Source organism: Phragmites australis, chromosome 22 (genome assembly GCF_958298935.1).
Source record: "Phragmites australis chromosome 22, lpPhrAust1.1, whole genome shotgun sequence".
NCBI lineage: Eukaryota > Viridiplantae > Streptophyta > Magnoliopsida > Poales > Poaceae > Phragmites > Phragmites australis.
Genome location: NC_084942.1, coordinates 21,629,644 through 21,647,846, shown reverse-complemented (window position 1 = coordinate 21,647,846; position 18,203 = coordinate 21,629,644). Strand labels below are relative to the sequence as shown.

Below are 18,203 nucleotides of genomic sequence, written 5' to 3'. Positions count from 1 at the left end.
CTAAATAACTTCACTGCTAGCTTCATGGTAGATCTCCTCTACCGTAGATTTTTAGAGTAGAACTAAAAAAACTTAGAGTGGAGTTAGACCATCCTTAAGTGAGTTCCTTTGTAGATGAGAATCTCTTTTCGAAGTAATTTTCGTTATTTTTAGCGTTTCAATGATTTTCGTTCACGATTCTCGTCACGAAGAGATTTCAAATGCCATTCCATCTAGGATGAGATTTTTTTTCTTCTTTTTATGAATCTTTTAAAAAAAACTGGTGAAGATGAGAGAAATAAAAAAACAAGAATAGGAAGATGAATCAGGGAGAGAATGAAATGGAGAGAATATAATTAGGATGATGTTATACCGAACACGCCCAAAATTTGGAAAAAATTGCCAGTTCGTTCACACGTCAAACTCGTCGTCAGCCTGTTGTTGCTCCTCGTCCTGCCTCCCACCTTCCGTCCGTTTCCCTTTCTCCCATTCGCACGCCGCATCGTGCCCTCATCCTCCTCCCAGATCTCGTCGCCCTCGCCATTCCCCTCCCCTTCCTCGTCCTCGTGGGCGTCGGCGGCGTCCTCGCTCCCCTCCCTTCCCGAGAGGAGGACTGCCGCGGGGTGGGGCGGCGAGGAGATCCGTCCGGAGAGGGCTGCGGCATCGATCAGCTTCTTCTCTTGTTGGTAAGGAACCAAGGAAGGAAGGAAGGCCTACGTGCCGGGTTCTGCGGAATCAAAATCAAGATCAGAATCCAAACCATCCAGTTCGCTGCTAATTTGATTCACGTGCTGCGCTGCGCGGTGGTGGAGGTGCTGATGCCAGTTTGCTCGGCAGGATTTCTCGCGGGACGTTTAGGCTCGCTCCCTGGCGCGGAGGCAGCACCGGCTCGGTGGCGCCGGTGGCGAGATGAAGGGCGGGGGCATCCCTGCCGCGGTGGTGATCATGCCCTCGCCCCTCTTCCTCTGGCGGTTCAAGGTAGCGTAGCCTTCCAACCCTTTTCCCTGTCGTGCTGTGGAATGGAATGAGTTATAGGTGCAACCCCCATTTTTATGGCCACACATTTCAAGTGCTCATTGCTCACATTACCTCTCGATGTACTGCGATGCACTATTACATGTTACAACATAACCGTCCGTGTTAGTATGCATTGGATTATCATTTAGTCACAAGAGTAGGTCTGCTGCGTTCTGCCCTGTCTGAAAGGGATGCGCATGTTCCCCAAAAAGAGCGAATTGGTAGCACCTTTTGAGGCCCCATTTGGAACGAACGAATTTCGTTGGAGTTTGCGCTATTTTAATCACAAAGCACATTGTAGTGACACTAATAACCGAAGAGTGTTGAGAATTGAGGAAAAGTTACCGGTCTCCGTACAAACTAATCTTTACTGACACTTGACTACAATTGATGCCCTTGTCTTCCTCCATTTGGAACTAAAGAGCTTCTATTGAATTTCTTGAGGAATTTCTGTATTATTCAGAAAGCACACCAAAGCACATCTGTTTTGCCTTACTCATTGCTACTTCCAAGTATGCCATGTCCTTGACCGACTAAATGCATACCGTTGACTTTTCATGAAATGTATTGTGATAAATGGACAATACAATTGGTCTTTAGCATTGCCCCTTGTAGCTTTCCTTTCCTCAGCTCCATCTCCTTCCCCTGCTCTTAGATTTTTCTGGTTTGAGCTTCTATTTGTGTTCTCCTATCATGCTTCGAAATGACACAAATATATCTGCATTTGATCACATATGATACACATCTATGCTTCAAAGTTTCTTTCTCCCAAATTATTACGCGTATACTGCTCCCAGGGAGTTTTTTATATTTTGTACTGAAAGTATTTGTTTTCTTCATTTTTTACTTTTACTCCTCAAATGCTGACCAACTTGTGCCTTTTCTAGGCTGTATTGTTTCTCCTATGGGGCTTATGTTGTTGCAAGGTCAGCCTTGAATCTTGATGTGATCTATCCATGACTTTTTCTCATGCATGATCTAAGCCTCTTGTGTTGTAATTTGCTTTATTCACTTGGGATTACAGATAGGTTGGGATTCAGTTATGAGAATGAGTGCTGATCTTCGAGACTTATTTCTTTATGAGGCTTTCTTATACTACAATCCTCTTCTTCTTGTGGTGAGTTTATTTTTTATATTGTTTATGTATCATGGGTCATTACCTGTGGAAAAGGCGATAAGCTAAGCTCCTACTGAATATCTAATTATCTATGTAATTATGATTCTTGTCTTTATTACAGGCCTTGATGATTTGGTTATGGGGAGTAAATTTATGGGTCTTTGCGCAATCATCAGTCAATTATGCAAAAGTGTTCGATCTTGCACAAACACATTTATCGCACCAAGAGATATGGAGGGTATGCCTATTAGACTCTTTTCTTTGTATTTTCCTTTTTAAAACTTTAGATGGTTTTGGATTTGCTGAAATTCTTCTTCTTCTTTTTTATAAACGCATTCATATTACTGACATGGTTAGGCATAGGCAATATGGAGTGATGATTTAATAGTATATTTGCTGCCTACATTCCTTGAATGTATGGAATACAATGGGTGTTATGACTTATGACTTGTCTGAACATTTTAAAATTTGTATTACCATGTTCATACTGACAATAAGGCCCTGTTTGACTGCCAGAATCGGAACCGATTCTACGTGGTTTCACCGAATCCGGCAGCCAAATGCACCATTCCGAAATGTTTCAAGGCGGAAAGTTTTGGTGAATCGGGAGTGAATCGCGAAACGGTTTGAGGGCCGTTTCACCCATTTCTCCTGTGCGCATGTACCAAAATGCCACCGCCAAGCGGCCGCACCACTCGCCCTCCCGCTTGGCTGCCGTGCTGAGCTACCCGCTCGCCCCCTGCCCCCGTTCGGCGCCACGCCCGCCCGCCCGATAAAGGAGAGAGAAGGTTGAATGGGAATGGATACGGAATAGAGATAGGGGGAGAGGTTAAATGAAAACTAAAAAATATTATTTGTGTTAAAAAGAGTCAAATAAAAACTAAAAAATAGCATATCAATGAAGGGCAACATGTTCAATTGCACCATCATCCTCTCCATCCGGACACTGAATCCAGACATCTAGCCAAATGGTTTCCAGAGGTGTTTCTGATTCACCAGAGAAACGTTTACAGGGAGAATCTGGAACAACGACGTTTCTGGGAGAATCTGGATTTGTACCAAATGCACCCTAAATGCTGAGCTCACAAAATACAATTCTTCCGTAATTTCATTATATTTTGCAGTGCAACTAAACTCGTATATCTGCATGAGCATGTGCTTATCTTATTTCCATAAAAAACATGTTTGTCTCGCTTTCCTATGTAATGTCCACCATTGTTTCTCAATGAACATGACTTGTTAGGGTGATTATTCTTGAGAGTGACCTGTGCTTGGTGCATGTTCCAAATCATGAGAACTTGTACCAGGATTTCTTGTGCTGGATGATTTCATTTTTGTTGTTTCTGAGTTTAGCTATGTCCTTAATGCCATGTTATGCAGTATTACTTTGCCACCACTTTTATTTGTCATATTATTCTGATAAAGTGATGCTCAAGTTTTTCTTGTTTCATTGACAGTGCGCTACTTGGCTGACTTTAATTGTTCCCACAAGCATGACAGCTTACCTATATCTGTACTCACATGGAGAAGTATCTCTTGCTGCATCTCAACCAGTGTAATATCTAGCACACTAAGTAGTAGTTCATTCAGTGCTTTGTTCTTTGGTGTGTACTTGAACTCATGTGACTTTCTTGGTTATTTACTTGAACTCAGTGCTTCCACTAAACTGACATTGCTTAAAATTAATTAAATGCACGCAATAATATTATTGAGTCTGGATTTTGTGTCCAGGGTTTGCGGCATCCCTATTAACGAATTCAGCATATTGGAATGTTTAAAATAATCGTCAAAAATTCATGTATGTGGTACACATGAAGTTCAGTAAATCTGTAAAAATTTAGCATCAAATTCATCATAGATGTCAAGAAATAAAACAAACAAGCAAACATTTTGGCATTGTTCATCATGTTGTAACAGTACCACTTGTGTTTTTGAATCTCCATATACATGGCGAATTTGGAATTGGTTTTTTGCAGGTTTACTTAACTATATGTGTACTGCATACATGATTTTTTAATGATTTTTTTGAAACATTGTAACATGTTGGATCATCGAATTTTCACTAGTGGGTATGCCGGAACCCCTGGTCACCAATGAGTTTCCCAAATTATTATTTCCAGAGTTCTTACAAGGCACAATATAATATGCTTTTGACATACTTAGAGGAGTGTCCTTAGAATATACTGTTGGGATCACATACAATGATGCCTTATTGTAATATTTAAGTTGTTTTGAAATTCTGGAGGATGTGTTATCCATTCACTCATTCCTTCATGTTATTTAAAACAACAATACCATGCTTCTATTCTATATTAACGCATCGGTTTTCAATCAAAAAATGTGAACTAATTAATGTACCTTTCCGCCTCATTGCAGGTTCTTTTGTATGCTGTCCTTCTGATAATCCTTCTTTCTCCTTTCGATATGTTTTACTTATCATCACGCTTTTACTTTCTACGGACAGTGTGGCGTATAATACTTCCATTACAAGTGAGTTATACAATTTATTCGTTTAGGATCAAATAAGTTTTGTCTTTAGCTATGCTACAAACAGTATGATATGGTCTGTGGTGGTGAGGGTTTACCTTATTGTACTTGTTGTGGAGCTAGCAACTGTATCAAATCAAATTTCTTATGATTTCATGTCTCCTTTCCTGCAGGCAATTACATTCCCTGACTTCTTTTTGGCTGATATCTTTACATCCATGTCAAAGGTATATATTAGTTTATTTAGAAGTATTGGTTGCAGACTGTTTTTTTTTTACTTATTGCTTCTTGGAATTAGTAGGACATTACTTACTGGCTAATTGTTTATGATCCTCTGTTTCTCATCTTGGCTTTAGCGTAATATATTCTTGGTAGATAAACACTACTTCCTTTGTTCTTTTGATGTCCGAGAATCATACCGTCAAACTTTCAAAAGTTTCACTATTAATATGTTTAAAATTATAATTCTATCATGAAATTATAATTATTTCATGATGCATAGCTTTATTAGTATATATTGATACAAAGCTATAAAAATAGTGGTCTAGTTACCTTTGTACTCCGAAGACTGCAAAAAGTCAATAAAGTCAAATAAAAAGAACAGAGAGAGGATCTTCTAACTATTTGAGCACATTCATACCAATTCTGGATTTTTTGAGTGGAAAACTGATTCTAACTTTTCATCTTGAGTTAACATCTTTGATGTTCTGCCATTTCTTTTAATTGCTTCATCTCATCACAGGTGTTCTCGGATTTGGAGCGTTCAGTTTGTCGCATGGTGAATCGACAGGTTATTTTCCTACACGTGCTCTTTGCTATGTGCATATTGTCTTCAGCAATCTCCTTGACATTGACAAATTACATTCTAGTGGATCAGATTGGCCGTTGCAAATTATTATTAGAACTCATCTTATTTTTCATTAATGTTTGTCGTTTTGATATTTTTTAGGTTGCAACGATCGCTTGGTTTGAAGCAGATTCTATTTGTGGTAGTCACTCCATAGCTATCCCTCTTGTTCTCGTGTTCCCTTATTTGTGCCGTTTCTTCCAATGTGTCCGACAATACAAGGATACAAAGGAGAAGACATGTCTTTTGAATGGTAATTTACTTATCATGCAGAAGCTTTGGTTTTTATTTTATTTTATTTTATTTTGTAGATAACTTGGATTTTTACGTTTATGTCCCTTTCTGGAATAACTTTCTATTTCTTTCTCTCAAATCCAGCCCTCAAGTACTCAACAGCAGTTCCAGTGATTTTCCTTTCGGCTCTCAAGTATCATGTATTTCCTGAGCATTGGGTTAGCTTTTACCGGCCTCTCTGGCTTTTCTCTAGTGTTATAAATTCACTGTATTCCTTCTACTGGGATATAAAGCGAGATTGGGATTTGAGGTATGTCATCGTTACATAATCTCTTTTCTACTCCTTAAGTACGTGATCACACATCCCAATTGCTGCTAATGCGCTTTACTCTATCCCTGCAGCATCCTAACCAGGATTTTCATGTTCAAAAACCCAAGCATATGGACTAACCTTCTTTATGGGCAGAACTGGGTATGAACTTGAACATATAGATGCTTTTTGTTAACCCCCTGGACACTTTTGTCATTGGTCCTTCTATACTTGTTGTACAGGTGTACTACTGGGTGCTGGGTAGCAATTTAGTTCTGCGATGTACATGGACATACAAGCTTTCGGCACATCTTCGGCACAACTACCTGACATTGTTTACCATTGCAGCACTGGAAATAGTCAGACGGTTCCAGTGGGTGTTTTTCCGAGTCGAGAACGAATGGAGCAAGATGACAGCCAAGCAAAACTTGGAAATGTCATCTGACATGCCTTCGGAAGGAGACAGGCTACTGGATTCTAGTAATCATACAGTATGAAACAGCAACTGTCCATTTTGCGATCCTGATTCAATCTCATTCTTTTAGTGTGACCCTTATAGTCCATTTTACATCGATGGTTCTGATTTTGTCCGTAGAGCTCAAAAGGTCAGGGATACATGATAGGTTTCTATAAAAGTTTGAAATTGTTGGCGCCACGTATGTAATCCTCTTGGAGATGTATACTATTATAAAAGGTCAGGAGGTATTTGTTGACACATGAAAGAATAAAAGTAATGCCGAAATTTTACGTCCTTATTCGGATTATCTCTGCACTTAAGCCAAATGACCTGCTTTATGTTTGATGTTTGTGCACTAAATCATAAGTTTTTAGCACAACACTTGCTCATCTCTTCATCTTATTTATCATATCGTTGGTGAGTGCTCCATATAGCAGACAAACTGCTTATGCGAGCAAACAATTTTATCTCACCGGGTAATTAAATGGTTGGATCCTGATGAAGTAATATCATGGCATCATAGAAACAAACAATTTGATTTGCAACAATTTGAAAAAATATCTTTGAATCCAAGAAGTCGACGTTGATGATTCTTACACTCCAAATCAGTGTATCCATCCCTAGAATGAAACAACAAATTTGTAGGCTTAAACAAAATCGAAACATTTGATCCAATTCTGATCAGTTTACTTGATCATGATTGACAATAACAGCAAGCGATTACAAAGAACAACTCAAAATAGTTCTTGCATCCATGGCTTCATCCTTGCATCCATACATACATCTACTGCACTAGCACTACATACTAGAACAAATCAAGAATGCATGCTTACAGATTATTTGAAATTGTTCTTGATCATTCTGCACAAGAAGAGAAGAGTGTAGATTGGATCATGGAATTGTTAAATCTGCACATGAGAAGAGCAGCTAATCAAGCTACGGCGTCGAGTAGGCGTCGTCGAGCCAGGAAAGCTGGCGCTCGCTGTTGTCCGGCTCCGGCGGCGGCGGAGGCGCCTGGAGCATGGAGCGCAGCGTGTCCCGGGGGCGGTTGGCGCGCCTCCGGTGGCGGATGCAGCGCAGCATGGCGTCCTTGTCCAGCGCCCCCGAGCCGGCGCCGGGCCTGTGCAGGTACAGGCAGCTCGTCACCGGCGGAAGCGCCTTCTCTGTCTCCGTCGTCGCCGTCTCTGTCTCCGTGCGGCGCCGGAGGCGGATTCTTGGACACCATGGACGACGACATGGCGAGGCACAAGGCAAGTGGTGGCTCAGTTGCATGCTAATGGCAATGTGAGAGAGTGAAGGATGAGTGAGAGGATGTTTAGATGGTAATGCTGGTGTATTTATACACGGCGAGGGAGCTTAATCGTTACTCTAATTACAATTGTTTATCGCTAATCAACCACGGTAATAATAATAATAATAATAAGCTAGAATCTGTTGAAATATATGATATTTTTAGATTTAATTTGATTCATAAATAATTTATTAGCGTAAAATGATAAACTAACATATCCATATTATCATAATATAATCTAGTTATGTGTATAAAAACACTATATATGTCTAGATCTACTATACTCGAAATTAGGAATAACAGGAAATAAAGTACGCGTAACATGATTTTTACGTACTGATCATACGCTGTGGAGATTGATAAATATGCTGGTTACACCGTATTGACAGCACGATCGATCATGCTGATGACGCGCCGAATTTGTTGACGATGACAGCGAACGGCGCCTAAGCGATCAGAAAGATGAGCCGTGGTGAAGAACCTCAGTAGTCGCGCAGAGCACTTCCAAAAATATTATCCGCTCTCTCCCGGTATAGGATCTCAAAAATGAGGGTTTTGGACACTTGCTCTCCCAATAGCCGATGCACGCCGACGTTGAGATAGAGTAGACTACAGCGGCAACGCAACAGAAATAGAAAAAGATAAAACCCTAATTCTTATACAGATTCACATAATGAATGTGTTCCAATTTAAGGATTACTCTCAATTAACAGTCTTTTTTCCACCCAATATTGCACTGGTCATGCGCTGTAGAGGTTGCTGGAGATGCTGGTTGCACCGTGTCGACGGCACGATCAATCCTGCTGATGACGCGCCAAATTTGTTGACGATGACAGCGGATGATGTCCAAGCGACCAGGAAGACGAGTCATGATAAAGAACTTGAACAGTCGTGCAGAGCGCTTCCCAAAAACCTTATTCGCCTTCTTCCGGTGTAGGATCTCAAGAGCGAGTGTTTTGGATACCTGCTCTCCCGATTGCCGGGATACGCCGATATCAGGATGGAGTAGACTATAACAGCAACGCAACAGAAATAATAAGAAGCAAAACCCCAACTCTTATACAGACTCACGTAATGGGAGAATTCCTAATTTAAAGACTACTCTTAATTAGCAGTCTATTTTTTCACCCAATAAGATATGATCCTTGCATATATATGCAAGGGAGAAAATCTTCTACCTCTATATCTATTAGTGGATACTAGCAATTTTTAGTGCCTCAAATAAATTCTCAAAAATCTAGAAAAAATCACTAATATTATTTTCATGTGATGTACTAATTTATAAAAATACAGTCTATTTTGCACCTGAGTTACTGAATACGGTAAACAGTACCATATTCGGTACCTCATGTGTTGAAAAGTACTAGGCCCACAGTTTTTCAATGCCTTACATGTCGAAATTAGATTTTTGATACGCGAGGTACTGAATATATATATTAAATTTATAAATACGTTAATATATTATCTATTTTAATAAAATACGGTATGATATATTATCTATTTGAATCTTTGCCGAACACTTTAGTAGTGTAAACGAGTAGAACACTATTGAACACAGACACAAGAACTTACCTTCTTTTTTCCCCTAAATTTTGAAGGTAACACGAGAATTTATTTATTTATGGTTCCCATCGAATCATTGACTCGTTGGTACTAACCAATGTTTCAGAATAATTAATAACTTTAACTTTTACTATTAAAATTTTGTCTAACAATATTTATTTAAATACTTAGTTAAGTAAAATGAAAGAAGTACTACTAGATATGTTATGGATGTATTTTAAGCATGTTAGGTAGGTTAAACTATTTACATAAATATTCATAGAAAAGACGAATGGTAAAAGTTTGAATAGTAAAATTAAAATAGTTAATTATTTTGAAACAGAGGTTAGTAATTCCCCACCAATGCAAAAAAAGGAATAAAAAAAGAGAAGACGGAGATGAGCGCTGACAAGGTAGCAAAATCACCTACCAGTACCGCTTTACGCTCCAGTCCCAGCACCTTTCTACACAAAAAAAGGAAGTTTAGAAGAGAGTTTGGCCAGGCCAGAGAGATGCTTAAGCATTGTTAACAATGCAATCCAACGTCGGTGATCACAGGTAAGGGTGGAAATAGATCATATACAATTAGATCGTATATTTTTTATATTGTTATCCATATTTTAATTTGAATATAAATATGGATTTGAATATTTTTGAATAAGAATATGAATCAGATAGTTTGAATACGAATCCGTATTCGGATATCTACTTAATTGGGTTGTATGTAAATATTCTACATCTTTAACGACAAGAATTTTTATTTTTTGCGCAAAAAATTCGTTCACATTTGGAATTTACCGGAATGCCGAATTTTTTGAAATTTCATTCAAAATTCATGTTGGAAATTTAAATTTCTAGTCAAATTTGATTGAAATTTGTTCCAATTTGATTGGGCCGGAATATGTCAATTTCGTTCACCTCTAAAATTTCTAAAACTTCAACGAAATTTGGTTTCCTGGTTGGTGGATATGGATATTATCCATTTCCACATCCGAATTCAAAGCAATTCGGTATCCATCTGAATCCAAATCTCAAAAACGAATTCAGATACATCCATTTTAGTATCTATTTCACAAACAAATACGGATACATATATTCGTATTTTGATGGATACAAATATCAGATAATTCGGATACCTGCTATCCATTTTTCATCCTTAATCATAGATTACTTCACGGTTAAAATCAACATGATGTTGTGGTCGGGCTGTCTCAGTAAATAAAGGCTTGTTTAGTAGAGCTCTCTCTGATTTAAATTTTCTACGGAGAGTGATTCTTTGGGGGAAGTAATTATATAGTTGAAAGTGATTCTCTAGAATAAACTATATGGAGAAAGTGATTATGTGTAGTAAGTGAATCAGGGTAAGCTATTTTTTTTAATTCTTGGCTTCTAGTTTATTTCAGATAATCACTTCTACGAATTCCACTCAGGGAGTTAAAAACTGTTGTTTGATAGAACTAACTTGATTCTAGCCAAAAAACTACTTCAAAAACTCTACCACTACACCTAGGAGCAGGAATCCACCGTTCAGCATGGGTCAGCACAGCTATCCAGGTAAATGTCCATGTAAAAGGCTGAAACTTTTTTCTATTGTCTAAAAATATCGGTAATACTAGCTCCGGAAAAGAACCAGTACTCGTGTTGTGCCGTAGAGCAACAACCGGCAGAAAATGATGTGAATAAACCAGGACAGTATGGTTGGGCTGTCTCAGTAAATAACTAGGACAGGAATGGAATCCACCGTCCAGCATGGATCAGCACAGTTATCCAGATAAATGCCCATGACAATGTAAAAAGTCGGAACTTTTTTCCATTATCTAAAAATATCGGTGATACTAGCTCCGGAAAAGCACCAGCAATGTGTTGTGCAGTAGAGCAGCAGCTGGCGGAAAATGCTGTGAAAAATCGTATCGAGAGTGTATCAGATGCGATGGACATTATCTGTTCTGACACGAATGCGATAATTCATTCCATTGCGATAATTTATTCCATGTCACTGGTAAGAAGAAAAATCCACAAAATGGCACTCATAAGCTAGCATCCATGAAATGGCACTCTGGAGGATCAGCCTTTGATGCATGCTAGGCTATTATCCTCTCTCCTTCTCTAATTCTATTTTCTTTTCAGCCTAAAATCCTTTGTGCATTGACCCTTTTGCCCCTAGCTCAGACACAACACAACACAACCGGACTCATCTGCATCCACGCAACGTAGCCCAACACATGTATGGTTGCTCGGAATGTTTGATAGATTGCATTAATGTTTTTGTTTGTCATGTATTATTTTTTCTTGAAACTGAAATGGTTCGTGTCATGTAAAATCCTATTGTGGCTCCAACCGTGCATATGCAAAAAGATCACGACAATTTTTTTTTAACTTCGTCCGTATAAGTTCACAGCATGAGTCTCTTGAAATCCATAATATATCCTCATATGAACTTGTTGGGTTGTTCAGCTAAGCAAAAAAAAGTCATCTGTTTCACAGTTTCAAAGTTCCAAAAATGACATGTCGATATAGTCACATCTGCTACTATATAATTACAAGTGTCAAGCTCATATTTTTACAACCCAAGGCAAAAAAAAAAGAAAAGAAAAAAAGTTAACAAACGTGAGGCCAGAACAAGCCTGCACTAGTTAACTCAGATACATGTAATTACATCAGAAACCCTCAAAATGGGGTGAAAAAATGAACATAATAACCATAGATACACGTCAGAATAGAATACACACCGTGACCAATAAATACATGTATGTATATACTATCTCTATGCACATATAGGAGGCCTGCAGGTCAGTGCAGGAACGGAGGGCGACCACTCCTGGTTGATCCAGCTCATTATCTGTTTCCCGGAGTCTGTCCCCTTGGTTGAAGCACTGCTGACATGGCTCGTAACCTGTCAGTGACCTCGGTGAACGAGGGCCGGGCATCAGGATTGGCCGACCAACATCGCTCCATCAGTTTTCGCCATTCAGGGTCACAGTTTTCAGGTATTGGAGGCCGGAGAGTGTTATTGACAATGCCCCCTTCTCACAACAAAGAATGCTAGTTACTTGGGAAGATTCAACAAAACTAAGACGAGGACAAGAACAACAAAACATTTGTCCCAAGCAAGTTGAGGTAGGCCAGAACAACGAAACTAAGGTTAAGAAACTTTTAGATGATGGGAGCGTGAATTGATGATGGGTTGTCTTTCATTACTTCTCGTCTTGTTACATGGACCAATGCTGAAAGGTAAACAAAAGAAGAGATGGGTAGTGCAGATATATACCTATGATAGCACCACAATGCATATTTGCGTATGGCTCCTCACCAGTCAAAATCTCCCATAAAACTATACCGAAAGAGAACACGTCCACCTGCATGTGTCCATACGTGTTACATATCAGGCACATCATGGTTGCATATGCCAGCAATGATCTGGAGTCATGATGAAAAAACCTTTACCTTCTCAGACACTCGGCTGCTGCTACCATTCAACAGCTCTGGTGCCATCCATGGAAGAGTGCCCCGTACACCACCAGAAACCAAAGTGTTGCGCTTAATTCTTGACAATCCGAAGTCTCCAACCTGATAACAGTTAGTTACAAATTATTAACGAAAAATGACATCAGAATTAGAAGGCCATCATCAAGATGAAGATTTCGCTGTTTATTAGCAATGAACGAATTTTTCTAGTAAATAAAAAACTACCTTGCAGATTGGCCTCTGAGGATCTCTCAAATTAACAAGTAAGTTGTCACATTTCAAATCAAAATGCACTATGCTTTTGGAGTGCAAGTATTCCATCCCAAATGCCGCATCCATTGCAATGATGAGCTTTCTCCGAAGATCAAGCATTCTGCAGATATCTAGTACCAGTCAAATCATTGTGCACAATGGAAAGCACCAAACACAATATACAAGACTCACCTGTCCTTCCTTAAAAGAACATTCCTTAGTGATCCATTCACCATGAATTCTGTCACAGTTGCCAATGTTCCTCCAGTTCCATCAGGGACCACGCCATAGAAAGCAACAACATTTGGATGATGTAACTTCGAAAGAATATGTGCCTCCCTCCAAAAGTCCTTGGTCTGTAGGAAAAAGAAGGTTGGCATCAAATTCAGAAAAAGAAAAATAATAATGCATGAATGATGAAGCAATCAAATGACTAAAAAGATTGATAGGAATACTACTCACAAGTTTCTCTTGTTCAGATGATTTACCCGCGAAACAGCTTTTCTTAATACGTTTGATAGCAACATCAGTTCCTCGCCACTTTCCATAGTATACTGTTCCAAACGTGCCAGATCCCAATTCGCGTAGCTCCTCGAGGTCACCATTTCTTATAATCTGATCATCAAAATAGCAACCACCACATGTTTCCATTACGTGAATGTTATAAATAGAATGCATGGCAATGTTATTTTATAAATCAGATAGCAATCTTGCTCAGGAACAAATTGAGAGCATGAGAACTGCACCTGCAATCCATACATGCTGGCTTCAAGTTCAGCAACTACAGCATCACTTATGGGCCCATCTGCAGCTCCATCATCATGATCCTAATGTTTGGAACAACAAATACGGTATGCTCCAACATTAATTTGGAAGGATTAAGATGCTTAACAGATATATAGAATATACCTCATTAGCTAGCTCTGGCCGGTTGCTCCTAGCATCATCATCATTCTGTGATGAAATAATCACCTCTTGCCGTTCTTCAATTGCCACTTCAGCCTGAGGAACAACTGGTCTGGATGATGGAATGCCAGAAGGCACATTATCAGTCACGTCCTCAACTATAACAGGCACAGCCATTTGAACATTATCGTGCATTCTGTGCGTTAGATTCTTGCTTTCATTATTGATGGTGGAACGATCAAATCCAATTATTCCTTCAGTGCACGCGACATTTCGGTGATCAAGGGGGTCCTCTCTCCTTGAAACACCACCTAGAACTGGATTCTGAAATGAAGACAAACAGAGGGCACCATCGCCATACAAGTTTATGCACATATCAGCATCACTAAGCCCAGTATGTGGAGAGGTAGCCAAACCAGAGCTATGCACTGATGATTGGTCCAAATTTCTGTTTTGATATACACTGGATTCTCTATTTCCCATTGGCCTTTGCGAGGAAAAAGCTTCAGAAGAGTTTATAGGCAACAGAATATGGGGCTCTGGAGCAACTTTATCATCCCCATGCACACAGCCAGTAGTTCCATAATCTGTAACAATAAGCCCTGAATTAAGTTTCTCTACGTGCGATCCACGATCTGAATTCTCTGCTTGGGATACATTCAGAAGATATGAAAGGGAATGATCAGTAGCATGCAGTGGCTTTGGAACTGAACTTTCTAGAGCATCTAACTCATCTGAGGACAGCCTTGCAACACATGTGCGGCAATTGAACCCTGTATCAACAAAGTTGCACCAGGGAGTAACACTTGGATCTGCGCTGTTTTCCTGATGATAAAGCTTATCGTGCTGTTGAACTACATGACCACCATCATGGCCTTTTTTTATCACATTGCTAGACAAACTTTCATGTCGGTAATATACCGGTGGCTGTGAACTGGCTGGCCCGATTATTCCCTGGTTGTATCGTTGGTCAATATGATCAGAAACAAAGTGATTTGATTCATCCGTTCGAGAAACATCAGGAGGTTTTACACACTCAAAAGCTGGCCTAATCCCACTTATTGTTCTCTCCAGCTCTTTAGCTTGACATATTTTCTGGAAAAATGACGGGGCTATGTAAGAATCAGCAGGTAATGACAAATTGGATGCAGGTACTTCAGTGAGACTATTCAGCAAAGGGTCGGAGAAGGCATGAGGCATGCCTAGAATTTGACCGGTGTGTTCATGCAGCCCAGATGCCAACATTGCATTCTCTGGATGCACAGAGGCCTTTTCAGAATAAAAGGATGCTTCCACTGGAATAGAAATATCATGTTTGGTATGCGGACTCAAGTCACTCTCATTTCTAGCCAAATCTTTTACCTGCCTTTGAATGTGAAGATGGTGCATGAGGAATCCAACCCCAACACTCGTGTCTGCATCATTTTGCTTCTTATCTTGATGGTCCAGAAGCATTGTTTCCAGATTTGAGCCACTGCAAAATTCACTTATATTCACATGTTCTTGATTCATTGTGGTTTCATCTGCAGGCAGTCGCATCCTAGACTGTTTCATGGTCCTCTGCTGACTTATGCTTGGGGAGGAAGTCGTTGACGACTCAGCCACCATTTGTTGTGTGTATGGATCAAGGAAAAACTGGGAAGATGACTCATTTATGGTTGTTCCAACAGAAGCTTTAGCTCCAATTTCTGTATTGATTTGAGAGACAGGTGAGTCTCTGTAAGGGAGTGGGGAACTATCCAATTGATGGGTCGATTGATTGATTTGATTCATTAAATTGCTTCCGCTGATGCTCCGGTTCAGTTGTGCTTGTGCAAGATTGTTCACAGCAACGACAAATTGATACTCCGGTTCACTCTCTAAGCTTCTTGAATCTAATGATGAATCCTCACAATCAGTCGGGGAGACAAGAAATATCCTAAGTCGAGGTGAGCCATTGACCTTTTCAAGGCTGTAGTATTCTTCCATCATATTCTGAAGATCCTCCTCACATGAGAGAGATATCAGTGCATCCAGATCCTCGTCAGGAAGCTGATACTTGATAATATGAGGCTGATTGTAGATTGTCAGAGTTTTCTGCATGAGTTCTTTCCATGAGAAGTTTCTGGTTATGGAGATGAGACGTATTTCCCCGCCTACATACCTGAGCTTCCCATCACTTGGCCTAGGCAAGATTTTCCCACCAAAGCTACACATGAACTTGACTTTTCCAGCAAGCGGGCTTTCACAGGTATAAGCCATATCTTGCAGATTGTCGCTTGAATTTTCAACTGGTTTAAGTCCAGTCTCAGATGGTACGGTCCTCAGATGCACCAAATTTGTAGGATCCATAGCGCACTTCAGTGGCAAAACAGTCGTTGAGACATCTGAAAGGTTCTCAGAGTCAAGCCTACTAAGACCGAGAAGTTTGGTCAGATCTTGATAAGCCACATTCGAGTTTATGTGGTTGTTGGACCCAACTTGGTTATTCATTAGACGCAAAGCAAAGGAACGATTGTTAAGCCGGAAGCGCCTCCTTGAGCAGCAGCACAGGCTTGAAGGTGAACCACAGACAGCGTCCTTCTACAGTTCCACTTGGCTTTGGAATGCCAATTGCTACAGTATGATTATATACCAATGCTGAATCATTCATCTCTTTAGACAAGAGCAGTGCTTCATCGAGCAAAGCGGGTCGATGTGACAAGAAATCGAGAACGCACGTTGAATATCCTTCTGGCCCCTGCAACAGAAAGACAGATTGAATTGAGCCCAGCTGAATGGACAATTTCCACACGCGAGATCAATCGATCTTGCGAGCTGAAGAAGAATCGCCTAATCGAACGATGAATGGAATATATCAGCAGCGTGCCATCACGCAGCAAAAAAAAAAAAAAAAATCGGCAAATAGATGAACAGGGAACGAAAGATTTCGATTTGATCGCTCACTGGCCGCGAAGAAAGGACCCCCAAGAAAGAAACGAGCAACGGGGACGCTGAATCCGATCAAGGCGATCAAGGTAGGGTTCCTTACCAAGGGAAAAAGGAACAAATCGACCCGACCCCGCCGCACTGGCGTGCGCGACCTCCCGGACCTCCTGCCCCTCCGGCGCCAGCCACGGCGGAGGCACCGCCGACACCACCACCGAGCTGGAACGTCCAGCGCGGCCGCATCCGGGGGAGGGAGACGACGACGCGCCGCCGCCTATGCCACACCTCGCCCTCTCATTCCGCTACGCCGCGTTTCTTTTCCTTTCTTTTTTCTTCTGGCGGTGGCCGGTGGCGGACTCTGGAGGACGAGGACGACGACGACGTGGGCTGCGAGTGCTCAAAAACCAAACGATTATAAAGAGAGGGGCGGTTTCCTCGTGAAAAGGTACTCTATCCTAATATAAAATACACGGCGTTTTACATACTCATAGTATTTGATATTGATCATTATTTTTATTAAAATATATTTATAAAATTTATGATATTATAAAAATATTTTTTAAAAATAAATTTATACATATAATTTTAAAGTTTTCAAATTAAATATTTTGAAAGCTATAGTTAATTAAAATTTTAAATGTTTGATCGAAACTTTTTCAAAATAATATTTATTTATAACCGAGTAGGTATCACAAGGACAGCTCATGATGGTCTCCGGGCGAAGGCACTCGATTACGGCCACAGAAAAAAAAAGACTTTTTTATTGTTACGGCCAAATTAAGGGCGGCGGCAATTTGCGCTTGTCTCTCTCTGCTTTTCCTTGTATTGTGCCGCAAACGGCGAATGATATATGATCTCGCTATCGCTTCCATCATATATCATATTTTTCTCTTTACTATCGGATTCTAAAATTGTTTAGGAAATAGTGTCCGCCTGCTTTTATAGAAAACAAGCAAGCCATCCAATTCTAAACGAATACAAATGTATAGAGAAAACCATCGAATGCTACAAAGGACAACCATAAATCATATGATGTAGGGCTTACCTCATATCTTCTTCTCAAATAAATGGCAGAGCTCCTCCTTTCTTCTGTTAAAAATGCCGAGTAGAACCTTTTTCTTGATTCGCATGCTTAGCTACCGTCAGTCTGTCGCTGACAATTAGACAAAAGTAAAAGAAGATTAATCGCAGGGAACTTACGAGATTTTTTTTTTTTTGTCAGTCTGTCGCTGACAACTAGAACGAAGGGAACTTACGAGATCGAACCAACGTTCCTTAATTTCCTGCCGACCAGACGTCGGAGCTGACCTCATTGATTTAACAGGCGTTGTCACTTGTCAGCACCATTTCTTTTGTCCCCTTCGGTCTTAGGTTTTCGGAATGCAAACGGAA

The 18,203-nt window shown here is 40.2% G+C and overlaps 3 protein-coding genes across 3 annotated transcripts; 1 reads left to right on the top strand and 2 right to left on the bottom strand.

Moving 5' to 3' along the window:
• Positions 1–385: 385 nt before the first annotated feature.
• LOC133905009 (uncharacterized) lies at positions 386–6,746 on the top strand. Its single transcript, XM_062346694.1, has 13 exons — positions 386–665; positions 817–957; positions 1,884–1,922; positions 2,021–2,113; positions 2,235–2,351; positions 3,571–3,666; positions 4,490–4,603; positions 4,774–4,827; positions 5,343–5,390; positions 5,550–5,700; positions 5,826–5,991; positions 6,084–6,153; positions 6,234–6,746. The coding sequence occupies exons 2-13, from the start codon at positions 889–891 to the stop codon at positions 6,486–6,488; spliced, it is 1,272 nt and encodes a 423-aa protein (XP_062202678.1). The 5' UTR covers positions 386–665; positions 817–888; the 3' UTR covers positions 6,489–6,746.
• Positions 6,747–7,342: 596 nt separating this feature from the next.
• On the bottom strand, positions 7,343–7,732 carry LOC133904455 (uncharacterized). The gene has a single exon (XM_062345974.1). It carries the CDS (start codon positions 7,718–7,720, stop codon positions 7,385–7,387), a length of 336 nt encoding a protein of 111 aa, XP_062201958.1. The 5' UTR covers positions 7,721–7,732; the 3' UTR covers positions 7,343–7,384.
• Positions 7,733–11,773: 4,041 nt separating this feature from the next.
• On the bottom strand, positions 11,774–17,226 carry LOC133904894 (uncharacterized). The gene is made up of 9 exons (XM_062346535.1): positions 16,915–17,226; positions 13,908–16,623; positions 13,745–13,825; positions 13,461–13,613; positions 13,191–13,354; positions 12,972–13,119; positions 12,726–12,848; positions 12,550–12,637; positions 11,774–12,304 (listed from the first exon to the last, which is right to left on the bottom strand). The coding sequence occupies exons 2-9, from the start codon at positions 16,374–16,376 to the stop codon at positions 12,117–12,119; spliced, it is 3,414 nt and encodes a 1,137-aa protein (XP_062202519.1). The 5' UTR covers positions 16,377–16,623; positions 16,915–17,226; the 3' UTR covers positions 11,774–12,116.
• Between the last annotated feature and the right edge of the window lie 977 nt (positions 17,227–18,203).

What these genes read in the sequence shown, in the direction of transcription:
- LOC133905009 (XM_062346694.1), top strand. Translation starts at nt 889, where the DNA reads ATGAAGGGCGGGGGCATCCCTGCCGCGGTGGTGATCATGCCCTCGCCC. An exon ending in ACAATCCTCTTCTTCTTGTG is followed by an intron (nt 2,114 to 2,234) that starts GTGAGTTTATTT and finishes TCTTTATTACAG; the next exon opens with GCCTTGATGATTTGGTTATG. An exon ending in CTCTTGCTGCATCTCAACCA is followed by an intron (nt 3,667 to 4,489) that starts GTGTAATATCTA and finishes GCCTCATTGCAG; the next exon opens with GTTCTTTTGTATGCTGTCCT.
- LOC133904455 (XM_062345974.1), bottom strand. Translation starts at nt 7,720, where the DNA reads ATGCAACTGAGCCACCACTTGCCTTGTGCCTCGCCATGTCGTCGTCCA.
- LOC133904894 (XM_062346535.1), bottom strand. Translation starts at nt 16,376, where the DNA reads ATGAATAACCAAGTTGGGTCCAACAACCACATAAACTCGAATGTGGCT. An exon ending in CCAGCATGTATGGATTGCAG is followed by an intron (nt 13,614 to 13,744) that starts GTGCAGTTCTCA and finishes TTTGATGATCAG; the next exon opens with ATTATAAGAAATGGTGACCT. An exon ending in GCATTGTGGTGCTATCATAG is followed by an intron (nt 12,305 to 12,549) that starts GTATATATCTGC and finishes TGTTGTGAGAAG; the next exon opens with GGGGCATTGTCAATAACACT.